General features: G+C 52.0%; 1 protein-coding gene across 1 annotated transcript; it reads left to right on the forward strand.

The window, feature by feature from the left end:
* Nucleotides 1-723: 723 nt before the first annotated feature.
* On the forward strand, nucleotides 724-10289 carry PSMB6 (proteasome 20S subunit beta 6). Its single transcript, XM_088459508.1, has 6 exons — nucleotides 724-866; nucleotides 8274-8341; nucleotides 8452-8583; nucleotides 8732-8861; nucleotides 8948-9092; nucleotides 10074-10289. Exons 1-6 carry the CDS (start codon nucleotides 771-773, stop codon nucleotides 10199-10201), a joined length of 699 nt encoding a protein of 232 aa, XP_088315634.1. The 5' UTR covers nucleotides 724-770; the 3' UTR covers nucleotides 10202-10289.
* Nucleotides 10290-12894: the final 2605 nt, after the last annotated feature.

A 12894-nucleotide genomic window follows, 5' to 3' on the forward strand; every position in this document is an offset into this window, starting at 1 on the left:
GGGGCGGGGATGCTAACGGGGGACCAAAAGTGTCCCCTTGCGGGCTCGCTGCGCTCGCCACGCTTCGGGCACGGTGGCTCGCCACAAATATTTGTTCCCCCTCTATGCCCTAGTGGATGGCAACGCAAGAGCGGTCCAGCCTCCTGCAGCGGTCATGTGGTGGATACGTCACAGAGGTCCTTTAGCCACATAGAAAATGGTAGCAACCCTAATGGAATGGGTCATGTTGGAGGGTAGGCCATTGTATGAATTGACCCCAGCCAGTAAAGGTTGTCCATTGTATCTGCCAACCTATATCAGCCTTTTAAGTGTGATAATATTCTATTTATAATATAAAGTTATATTTATAGTTAAGTAGATATAATTTACCAGCCATCTTTGTACACCACTTTCTAATAACTGCTTGTTATTCCGCCATCTTGCTACACCCAATTGATCCCGGCAACCAATCACGTAGACTAGAGCTGGCAATCTTTGTACACCTATATATATATCTTCTGTAGCGCGCCAATGCGCCATATTGACACACCCAATTGATAGCCACCACGCAGCATACCAGACGCTCCCACCAGACGTCCCCTCCATCTTTCTACACCCATAACGACGCACCGCCTATGCTGGGACACTCCCGCCATGTTTGTACACCCATGACGACGCGCCTATGCTGAGACATATCCGCCATCTTGGTACTCCCCCCCGCGGTATCGCGTTGCTTTGTCTCAGGCTCCTCCTCCTCCGCCGGCAGCAGCAGCAGAGACAGTGGAAGAATCATGGCGGCAATGAAGATGCTGAGTCCCGGGGCAGCGGCTCTGACCGGCGGGGACCCCTTGGAGTTGGACTGGATGAGCCGCGAAGTCACCACCGGGGTGAGTACGGGCAAGGGGGCGCTGTGGGGCGGGCTGGGGAAGTACGCGAGGCCGCGGGGAAGCCGGGTGGCTAGGCCGGTGATGCAGCAGTGTCATGGGCCAATAGGGCAGCCGGGGCTGATAATGGGTGATGGGAGCCCCGGGGCTCGTTGGCTGCTGTATGACTATAAGCCACAGGGTGTGCTGGGACATGTAGTGCCTCAGCAGGTGGAGAGTCTCAAGGACCGTGTAAGCTGGGACATGTAGTGCCACAGCTGGTGGAGAGTCTCAGTATGACAAGGTGTGCTGGGACATGTAGTGCCACAGCTGGTGGAGAGTCTCGTAAGCTGGGATATGTAGTGTCACTGTGGGTGGAGAGTCTCAGTATATTTGGGTATGCCGGGACATGTAGTGCCACAGCCGATGGAGAGTCTCAGTATGACAGGTTGTTCTGGGACATGTAGTGCCACAGCCGATGGAGAGTCTCAGTATGACAGGTTGTTCTGGGACATGTAGTGCCACAGCCGATGGAGAGTCTCAGTATGACAGGTTGTTCTGGGACATGTAGTGCCACAGCCGATGGAGAGTCTCAGTATGACAGGTTGTTCTGGGACATGTAGTGCCACAGCCGATGGAGAGTCTCAGTATGACAGGTTGTTCTGGGACATGTAGTGCCACAGCCGATGGAGAGTCTCAGTATGACAGGTTGTTCTGGGACATGTAGTGCTACAGCCGGTGGGGAGTCTCAATAAGAGTGTATGCTGGGACATGTAGTGCCACAGCCGATGGAGAGTCTCAGTATGACAGGTTGTTCTGGGACATGTAGTGCCACAGCCGATGGAGAGTCTCAGTATGACAGGTTGTTCTGGGACATGTAGTGCCACAGCCGATGGAGAGTCTCAGTATGACAGGTTGTTCTGGGACATGTAGTGCCACAGCCGATGGAGAGTCTCAGTATGACAGGTTGTTCTGGGACATGTAGTGCCACAGCCGATGGAGAGTCTCAGTATGACAGGTTGTTCTGGGACATGTAGTGCTACAGCCGGTGGGGAGTCTCAATAAGAGTGTATGCTGGGACATGTAGTGCCACAGCCGATGGAGAGTCTCAGTATGACAGGTTGTTCTGGGACATGTAGTGCCACAGCCGATGGAGAGTCTCAGTATGACAGGTTGTTCTGGGACATGTAGTGCCACAGCCGATGGAGAGTCTCAGTATGACAGGTTGTTCTGGGACATGTAGTGCCACAGCCGATGGAGAGTCTCAGTATGACAGGTTGTTCTGGGACATGTAGTGCCACAGCCGATGGAGAGTCTCAGTATGACAGGTTGTTCTGGGACATGTAGTGCTACAGCCGGTGGGGAGTCTCAATAAGAGTGTATGCTGGGACATGTAGTGCCACAGCCGATGGAGAGTCTCAGTATGACAGGTTGTTCTGGGACATGTAGTGCCACAGCCGATGGAGAGTCTCAGTATGACAGGTTGTTCTGGGACATGTAGTGCCACAGCCGATGGAGAGTCTCAGTATGACAGGTTGTTCTGGGACATGTAGTGCCACAGCCGATGGAGAGTCTCAGTATGACAGGTTGTTCTGGGACATGTAGTGCCACAGCCGATGGAGAGTCTCAGTATGACAGGTTGTTCTGGGACATGTAGTGCCACAGCCGATGGAGAGTCTCAGTATGACAGGTTGTTCTGGGACATGTAGTGCCACAGCCGATGGAGAGTCTCAGTATGACAGGTTGTTCTGGGACATGTAGTGCTACAGCCGGTGGGGAGTCTCAATAAGAGTGTATGCTGGGACATGTAGTGCCACAGCCGATGGAGAGTCTCAGTATGACAGGTTGTTCTGGGACATGTAGTGCCACAGCCGATGGAGAGTCTCAGTATGACAGGTTGTTCTGGGACATGTAGTGCCACAGCCGATGGAGAGTCTCAGTATGACAGGTTGTTCTGGGACATGTAGTGCCACAGCCGATGGAGAGTCTCAGTATGACAGGTTGTTCTGGGACATGTAGTGCCACAGCCGATGGAGAGTCTCAGTATGACAGGTTGTTCTGGGACATGTAGTGCTACAGCCGGTGGGGAGTCTCAATAAGAGTGTATGCTGGGACATGTAGTGCCACAGCCGATGGAGAGTCTCAGTATGACAGGTTGTTCTGGGACATGTAGTGCCACAGCCGATGGAGAGTCTCAGTATGACAGGTTGTTCTGGGACATGTAGTGCCACAGCCGATGGAGAGTCTCAGTATGACAGGTTGTTCTGGGACATGTAGTGCCACAGCCGATGGAGAGTCTCAGTATGACAGGTTGTTCTGGGACATGTAGTGCCACAGCCGATGGAGAGTCTCAGTATGACAGGTTGTTCTGGGACATGTAGTGCTACAGCCGGTGGGGAGTCTCAATAAGAGTGTATGCTGGGACATGTAGTGCCACAGCCGATGGAGAGTCTCAGTATGACAGGTTGTTCTGGGACATGTAGTGCCACAGCCGATGGAGAGTCTCAGTATGACAGGTTGTTCTGGGACATGTAGTGCCACAGCCGATGGAGAGTCTCAGTATGACAGGTTGTTCTGGGACATGTAGTGCCACAGCCGATGGAGAGTCTCAGTATGACAGGTTGTTCTGGGACATGTAGTGCCACAGCCGATGGAGAGTCTCAGTATGACAGGTTGTTCTGGGACATGTAGTGCTACAGCCGGTGGGGAGTCTCAATAAGAGTGTATGCTGGGACATGTAGTGCCACAGCCGATGGAGAGTCTCAGTATGACAGGTTGTTCTGGGACATGTAGTGCCACAGCCGATGGAGAGTCTCAGTATGACAGGTTGTTCTGGGACATGTAGTGCCACAGCCGATGGAGAGTCTCAGTATGACAGGTTGTTCTGGGACATGTAGTGCCACAGCCGATGGAGAGTCTCAGTATGACAGGTTGTTCTGGGACATGTAGTGCCACAGCCGGTGGGGAGTCTCAATAAGAGTGTATGCTGGGACATGTAGTGCCACTGTGGGTGGAGAGTCTCAGTATAATGGGGTATGCTGGGACATGTAGTGCCACAGCAGATGGAGTGTCTCAGAATATGACTTATGCTGGGACATCTACAACAGTTACAGAGGACTTTGTTACCTACATATGTGCAGAGACTAAAGGTGCGCACACACGCAGCGATTTTTAGAACGACTGAACGATAACGTTATCGTTCAGTCGTCCAAGAAACCGTTCAGTTTCAGCCCCAAAACGATGACTGATAACTACCAATGCGCGCTCCCGTTTGTAGTTGGTAGTTAATGTTCATCGCCCGAACCTCCCGTCCAGCCTGACGATATTGTCAGGTTGAACATGTTCGGGGATGAGGGAGGGAGCCGGCACTGAGCGGTATCGTTCTTCATTTCGTTCAGTGTTTGTGCTCAGGGTCATTACCAACACCGAGCCCACCCCTGCCGGGGACACACGGGACGATTTAATTCATGGAGCGAATCGTCCCGTGTGTATGCACCTTAAGTTTAAATCGGTTGACACTGCGGTTTGTGAGTGTATGATGTAAATAGCGTTCCCGCTAGGCTGTTTTAGCGGGGCGCCCTGCTCGATTTCAAAAGGGCAGAATGCGCACTGCCCTTTTGGCGGCACCCTGCTAAATTAACTTTCCGGGTGCCTTCCCCACACGCGGGCTGCAGTGTCCCGCGGGTGGGAAAAGTGGTGCAGCGATCACCGCCGGTAAATAAATGGCGGGCGCATGCGGCATCTATTAACAGAGAAGGAAGAGCTTGGTGGCAGCCTGGCGTAGAGTGACCACTATGTAAATATACTTACATATGTGTGTGTGTATGTAATATATCTATATTAACACTCTGAGGTGCCAAAAGTCATGGGATAGCAGTATGTAATGGTAGGTGGTGCCACCGTACTGTGACGTCTTGGAAATGCCCAGACCTGCATCAGTTGTAATCTGACATCATGAGTCAGTTTGAACACCGGCTAGGCTGCTCATGGCAAGGCGGCGTGAATTATCGGAGTTCGATTAGGGCATGATGGTGAGTGCTCGGCTGATTCTGTTTCCGAAGTTGTGTGGACATTAATCATTCCTCGATCTACAGTGTCATGTGTGTACTGGAAATACATCAATGGAAGGCATTACCACCCACCGTGGACAGCACAGTGACCGACCAGCGGTGCTTAATAATCATGACCAGGGGCATCTGACTAGAATTGTCCATGATAACAGACAAGTGACACTGCCTCCCATCACATCCACATTCAGTGCAGGAGGTACCAGATGCATATCCAGCAGGCCAGTGCAGCGTTCCTTAGCTTCCATGGGATGGTCCACTGGTCCATCTGAACACATCATTGACTGGTAACTGCTACCCTGCATTGCTTGATGGCCATTTGCAGTCATTCATGGACTTCATGTACCCCCACAAAGATGGAATAATGAAGCAGGATAATGCACCGTGTCATCGGCCCCAAGTTGTCCAGAATTGGTACGAGGAGCATTCTGGAGAGCTTCACAATAGTTGTCACCACCACGTTTGCCCGACATGAACCCAATGAAGCGTTTATGGGACATGGTGGAGAGGGATCCATTCACACCCAAGACCCTGCACCTACAAATATCAGGGAGCTGTGGGAAGCTATCCGGACGGCATGGGTCATCATTTCTCCAGAGGTCTTCTGTCCTGTTGTGGAATCGATGTTACGTTGAGTTTCTGCACTTCCCCAGGCTAGTGGGGGTCCTACACGATACAGGGCATCTCTCCCATGACTCTTGGTACTTCAGTGTGTGTGTGTACTAGTAATATGGCACCCCAGTTCACCCCCCTCCCTCTATACTTTTCCCCCGTTTCCGGTGCAATGGTCCTCCCCTCCCGGTGATCTATCTCGTCTCCCTTGCTTCAGTGGAAGCCGTTAGGAAGGGGGAGGGGTCAGTGGCACATGACGCTGACCCAAGCCTCACTTTCCCACAACGCGTTTCTCCATTCCCCTGCAGTGGGAGCTGTTGGTGCCAGCACAAGGCTGTCTGGAGTCAGACATGCTCACACTATATGTGTACAAGTAGCTATGGGGTTGGGTAGAATGCAGACCGAGACCGGTCCCTGATTTGCCCGGGTGCATATGACAGCAGGGAACAGAACCCGGGATAGGCTGGAGATATTGGGAGGGAGCTCTTAGCTTATTTATATTACTTGCAGGTAATGTCACCGGATAGATTAGGAGCTGACATCACACAGGCAGTACATGCGGCACTGAGAGCGGCCATTTATGCTGGAGAACCATAGAGAGGACGATGTATACTTTAGATGGTCAGCTCTTTGGGCTAGTGCTATGTTTTTGTGAACGCAGTTTGATTGTATAATCTGGGGCATATATATACAATTCACTCTAGCTCCGGCGGCAGGCAGGGCGCCGGAGCTAGAGAGGGGAACCTTGTGCGCACGCACGAAAAGGGGGCGTGGTCATGAAAAGGGGGCGTGTCTATAAGACGCGTCCCCTTTTCGTCATACTTGGGGGCGTGCCTGGCGCTTACGGACATGCCGGGCAGCCCCCAAGCGCTGCAGAAAGGGAGAATAGATGCCGGGCGCATGCGCCCGGCGTCTATTCTCCGGCGGTGACCGGGTCACCGCATGTTTGTCCACCCGCGGGACACTGCATCCCGCGGGTGAGAACGGCTCCCGCAGGCTGTGAGGACAGGGTGCTTTTTGCCCTCCAGAAGGAGGGCAGGGCGCCGCGCCCCGCTAAAACAGCCTAGCGGGAGCGCTAATACTTTGTTGTCATGCAGGTATTCTGTGGTTTGTGCTGCCAGTTTGTTTAAAGCACAGGGTCTCAAACTCGGTCCTCAGGACCCCACAAGCAGTGCATGTTTTCCAGGTCTCCTCACAGAATTACAGTGTGAAATAATTAGCTCCACCTGTGAATCTTTTAAAATGTGTCAGTGAGTATTGACTACACCTGTGCACCTGCTGGGTGACCTGGAAAACATGCACTGTGGGGTTCTGAGGATAGAGTTTGAGAACCCCTGGTTTAAAGGCATTGTACAATTTGGAATAACAAAGTGTACCCCCCAAATCTACGCCTGGCTCCGCTCCCCTGCTCCGCGAGCAGCATTGCCAATAATAATTATTGTAATCATGGGACCAGTGTTTATTTTTAGTCAGAATTTTTGTCGACAAAATTATCGACTACTATATATTATTTTGAGGACTAAATTGTAATGATAACGGAATTTATGACAATCTCTGAATTTTAAATAAGTCATTAAAAGTAAATTTAAAATCCTTGTCAAAATTAACACTGGTTCTAACAAAGTGAAGGCATTAATTTATATAACTCATTCTCACTGAGCCTAAGGGCCCCATTCATCATTGGAGGCAGTATGGCCCTTGATGATGACGTATCCATTTTCGCTGCGGGGGATACTTAACACGCATTTTATCATTGCTCCGGTGCAGGGAAAAGCAGCTGTCCCTGCGATTTTTAGCGCAGCTACAGAAGGTTCTGCCTTACTTACCTGGCCCCTGTCGCCGCTTGTATGCGCTGGGGAGGCAGTGAGGAGGCGGCGGCGGAGGGATTCCTCTCTTCGCATCCCCGGAACTCCTTTCCATAGGAAGCAGAGGGGTTAGAACAAGCGGCATCTGAAGAAGGAGCTTGTTCTGCATGCAGACTCCGGAAACTTCCAGCTTTCAGAATTTGCTGTATATGGGGTGGTCCTGTTCAGACCCCTGGTGATGAACGTCCCGGTAACCTAAATATGCGGATACGGGCTATTTATCATTTGATGAATCTTTAGAGAAGTTCTTCAGTAATATCCATTACAGTATCATTAAACTATAAAAACTGACTAAAGGTGCGTGCACACGGTACGTTTAAAAGATATGAACGATAACGATGTCGATCATATCGTCGTCATTCATATCGTGCATTTTTCGGTGCCCAAAGACCTGCGGTGCACGGGCACATATGGACGATATTCCGTCTTTATATCATCGTGCTTGCCTTAAGATACCTGGGGGGCTGTATCAAACCTTGTAAAGAGTGGAGACATTACCCATAGCAACCAATCAGCTTCTAGCTAACGTTTTATAGAATGTACTTGATACATGATAGCTATAAGCTGATTGGTTGCTATGGACAATTTCTCCACTTTGGAAGGTGAGACGTCGGCCCGTGCACAGTCTCAGTGGGGACATTCCCCCCCATGCATAGAGTGGTCTCCCAGGGAAGGGGGAGTGACACAGTCCTGCCTGATGATGTAACGGCATGGCTGAAAGCTATCAGTAAATATTGCAGGATGGCGCCTACAAGTCACCTGAAGGTGGATACCCCCTTATATAAGCATTACACTTACACTCCTCCTGTGATACATCTAGGAAAATCCCCAGAGAACACCCCCCGGGGGGCTCCTAACTACCCAAATATTTCCTTCTTTCTTTGCAGACGACGATCATGGCTGTAGAGTTTGATGGCGGCGTGGTCATGGGCGCTGATTCCAGGACGACCACTGGGTACGTACGGTGACGATGATTCACATCACAGATTGTATATCGCCAGCTGGTTATGTGTAGAGTGGCATAGCGCCATTGTGTACTGAGACGCACGTCTTTCCTCTGCGCAGGGCGTACATCGCCAACAGAGTGACGGACAAGCTCACCCCTATACACGACCGGATATTCTGCTGCCGTTCCGGCAGTGCCGCAGACACCCAGGCCATCGCCGATGCCGTCACTTACCAGCTGGGCTTCCACAGGTAACGATTTTAAGAATCTTTCATAGCAGTTCTGTCTGTATATAGTGGTCTAATATATACTGTACTATATAATATATACTGAGGAGAACGTTGTGATTGTGCATAAAGGGCCGGGTGTGTCCTGATCTTGTACCCGTGTTCCCTCCAGCATTGAGCTGGGCACCCTGCCCCTCGTACACACGGCGGCCAATCTATTCAAAGAGATGTGCTACAAGTATCGGGAGGATCTCATGGCCGGGATCATCGTAGCTGGGTGGGACCAGAGGAAGGGCGGCCAGGTGAGGTCTCCTGTCTGTCTGTCTGTCCCCCTACTGTGTGTATATATGTGTCCCCCTACTATATGCGTGTCTGCCTCTTCCTGCAGGTGTACACCGTGCCCATGGGAGGGATGATGGTCCACCAGCCATTCTCTATAGGAGGTTCCGGCAGTTCCTACATATACGGCTTCGTGGATTCCACATACAAATCAGGAATGACAAAGGAAGAATGTCTGAAATTCACAGCCAACGGTAAGTACATCACATCCAGGTACATTACTCCTACATAGTCTGTATCCCTATACCTTCCCCCTGCCGGGTGACACAGACAGAAGGGGGCTATGAGCCTGTCCCTCCCCCTGCAGGGTGACACAGACAGAAGGGGGCTATGAGCCTGTCCCTCCCCCTGCAGGGTGACACAGACAGAAGGGGGCTATGAGTCTGTCCCTCCCCCTGCAGGGTGACACAGACAGAAGGGGGCTATGAGCCTGTCCCTCCCCCTGCAGGGTGACACAGACAGAAGGGAGCTATGAGTCTATCCCTCCCCCTGCAGGGTGACACAGACAGAAGGGAGCCATGAGTCTGTCCCTCCCTCTGCAGGGTGACACAGACAGAAGGGAGCCATGAGTCTGTCCCTCCCCCTGCAGGGTGACACAGACAGAAGGGGGCTTTGAGCCTGTCCCTCCCCCTGCAGGGTGACACAGACAGAAGGGGGCTATGAGTCTGTCCCTCCCCCTGCAGGGTGACAGATAGAAGGGAGCTATGAGCCTGTCCCTCCCCCTGCAGGGTGACACAGACAGAAGGGAGCTATGAGCCTGTCCCTCCCCCTGCAGGGTGACAGAGACAGAAGGGAGCTATGAGTCTGTCCCTCCCTCTGCAGGGTGACACAGACAGAAGGGAGCTATGAGTCTGTCCCTCCCCCTGCAGGGTGACACAGACAGAAGGGAGCTATGAGTCTGTCCCTCCCCCTGCAGGGTGACACAGACAGAAGGGAGCCATGAGTCTGTCCCTCCCTCTGCAGGGTGACACAGATAGAAGGGAGCTATGAGCCTGTCCCTCCCCCTGCAGGGTGACACAGACAGAAGGGAGCTATGAGCCTGTCCCTCCCCCTGCAGGGTGACACAGACAGAAGGGAGCTATGAGCCTGTCCCTCCCCCTGCAGGGTGACAGTGGGGTGTAATAACGAGGTGTCTTTGCCATGTGGGGTAATGTCTGTGTGTGTGTGTCTTACAGCTCTTGCTCTGGCTATGGAGCGGGATGGATCCAGTGGGGGCGTCATCCGTCTCGCCGCCATCACAGAAGCGGGGGTAGAGCGACAAGTTATTCTCGGTAACCAGCTACCTCAATTCCCAGTCTCCTGAGAGCGCCCCATATACCCCCCTGTATGTTCAGCTGTTATGTTTTGTTACTAGGATGATATTACACAATAAAGACCGATTGTAATCCATTGCCAAGTGTCTGTCACCCAGCGTTGTACATGGTGATTGCCTGGGGACTGCTGCAGCGACTGAGCCCCACACACCGGCATGTAATATAGTCTGTATGAGCGACTGATCCCCACACACCGGCATGTAATATAGTCTGTATGAGTGACTGAGCCCCACACACCGGCATGTAATATAGTCTGTATGAGTGACTGAGCACCACACACCGGCATGTAATATAGTCTGTATGAGCGACTGAGCCCCACACACCGACATGTAATATAGTCTGTATGAGTGACTGAGCCCCACACACCGGCATGTAATATAGTCTGTATGAGCGGCTGAGCCCCACACACCGGCATGTAATATAGTCTGTATGAGCGACTGAGCCCCACACACCGGCATGTAATATAGTCTGTATGAGTGACTGAGCCCCACACACCGGCATGTAATATAGTCTGTATGAGTGACTGAGCCCCACACACCTGAGCGACTGAGCCCCCCACTCCGGCATGTAATATAGTCTGTATGAGCGGCTGAGCCCCACACACCGGCATGTAATATAGTCTGTATGAGCGGCTGAGCCCCACACACCGGCATGTAATATAGTCTGTATGAGCGACTGAGCCCCACACAGCGGCATGTAATATAGTCTGTATGAGTGACTGAGCCCCACACACCTGAGCGACTGAGCCCCCCACTCCGGCATGTAATATAGTCTGTATGAGCGGCTGAGCCCCACACACCGGCATGTAATATAGTCTGTATGAGCGGCTGAGCCCCACACACCGGCATGTAATATAGTCTGTATGAGCGGCTGAGCCCCACACACCGGCATGTAATATAGTCTGTATGAGCGACTGAGCCCCACACACCGGCATGTAATATAGTCTGTATGAGCGACTGAGCCCTACACACGGCATGTAATAGTCTGTATGAGCGGCTGAGCCCCACACACCGGCATGTAATATAGTCTGTATGAGCGGCTGAGCCCCACACACCGGCATGTAATATAGTCTGTATAAGTGACTGAGCCCCACACACCGGCATGTAATATAGTCTGTATGAGCGACTGAGCCCCACACACCGGCATGTAATAGTCTGTATGAGCGACTGAGCCCCACACACCGGCATGTAATATAGTCTGTATGAGTGGCTGAGCCCCCTGCACACCGGCATGTAATATAGTCTGTATGAGCGGCTGAGCCCCCGCACACCGGCATGTAATATAGTCTGTATGAGCGGCTGAGCCCCACACACCGGCATGTAATATAGTTTGTATGAGTGACTGCGCCCCCCACCCCGGCATGTAATATAGTCTGTATGAGCGACTGCGCACCCCCACCCCGGTATGTAATATAGTCTGTATGAGCGACTGAGCCCCACACACCGGCATGTAATATAGTCTGTATGAGTGACTGAGCCCCACACACCGGCATGTAATATAGTCTGTATGAGTGGCTGAGCCCCCTGCACACCGGCATGTAATATAGTCTGTATGAGCGGCTGAGCCCCCGCACACCGGCATGTAATATAGTCTGTATGAGCGGCTGAGCCCCCGCACACCGGCATGTAATATAGTCTGTATGAGCGGCTGAGCCCCACACACCGGCATGTAATATAGTCTGTATGAGCGACTGAGCCCTACACACGGCATGTAATAGTCTGTATGAGCGACTGAGCCCCACACACCGGCATGTAATATAGTCTGTATGAGCGACTGAGCCCCACACACCGGCATGTAATATAGTCTGTATGAGCGACTGAGCCCCACACAGCGGCATGTAATATAGTCTGTATGAGTGACTGAGCCCCACACACCTGAGCGACTGAGCCCCCCACTCCGGCATGTAATATAGTCTGTATGAGCGGCTGAGCCCCACACACCGGCATGTAATATAGTCTGTATGAGCGGCTGAGCCCCACACACCGGCATGTAATATAGTCTGTATGAGCGGCTGAGCCCCACACACCGGCATGTAATATAGTCTGTATGAGCGACTGAGCCCCACACACCGGCATGTAATATAGTCTGTATGAGCGACTGAGCCCTACACACGGCATGTAATAGTCTGTATGAGCGGCTGAGCCCCACACACCGGCATGTAATATAGTCTGTATGAGCGGCTGAGCCCCACACACCGGCATGTAATATAGTCTGTATGAGTGACTGAGCCCCACACACCGGCATGTAATATAGTCTGTATGAGTGACTGAGCCCCACACACCTGAGCGACTGAGCCCCCCACTCCGGCATGTAATATAGTCTGTATGAGCGGCTGAGCCCCACACACCGGCATGTAATATAGTCTGTATGAGCGGCTGAGCCCCACACACCGGCATGTAATATAGTCTGTATGAGCGACTGAGCCCCACACATCGGCATGTAATATAGTCTGTATGAGCGACTGAGCCCCACACACCGGCATGTAATATAGTCTGTATGAGTGACTGAGCCCCACACACCGGCATGTAATATAGTCTGTATGAGTGACTGAGCACCACACACCGGCATGTAATATAGTCTGTATGAGCGACTGAGCCCCACACACCGGCATGTAATATAGTCTGTATGAGTGACTGAGCCCCACACACCGGCATGTAATATAGTCTGTATGAGCGGCTGAGCC

Source organism: Taudactylus pleione, unplaced genomic scaffold (assembly GCF_031769625.1).
Source record: "Taudactylus pleione unplaced genomic scaffold, aTauple2 ptg000913l, whole genome shotgun sequence".
In the NCBI taxonomy this organism is placed as follows: domain Eukaryota; kingdom Metazoa; phylum Chordata; class Amphibia; order Anura; family Myobatrachidae; genus Taudactylus; species Taudactylus pleione.

Coding starts and splice junctions, on each gene's coding strand:
- PSMB6 (XM_088459508.1), top strand. CDS start 771: ATGGCGGCAATGAAGATGCTGAGTCCCGGGGCAGCGGCTCTGACCGGC. Junction 8,342..8,451: donor GATTCCAGGACGACCACTGG/GTACGTACGGTG, acceptor TCCTCTGCGCAG/GGCGTACATCGCCAACAGAG. Junction 8,584..8,731: donor TACCAGCTGGGCTTCCACAG/GTAACGATTTTA, acceptor TGTTCCCTCCAG/CATTGAGCTGGGCACCCTGC.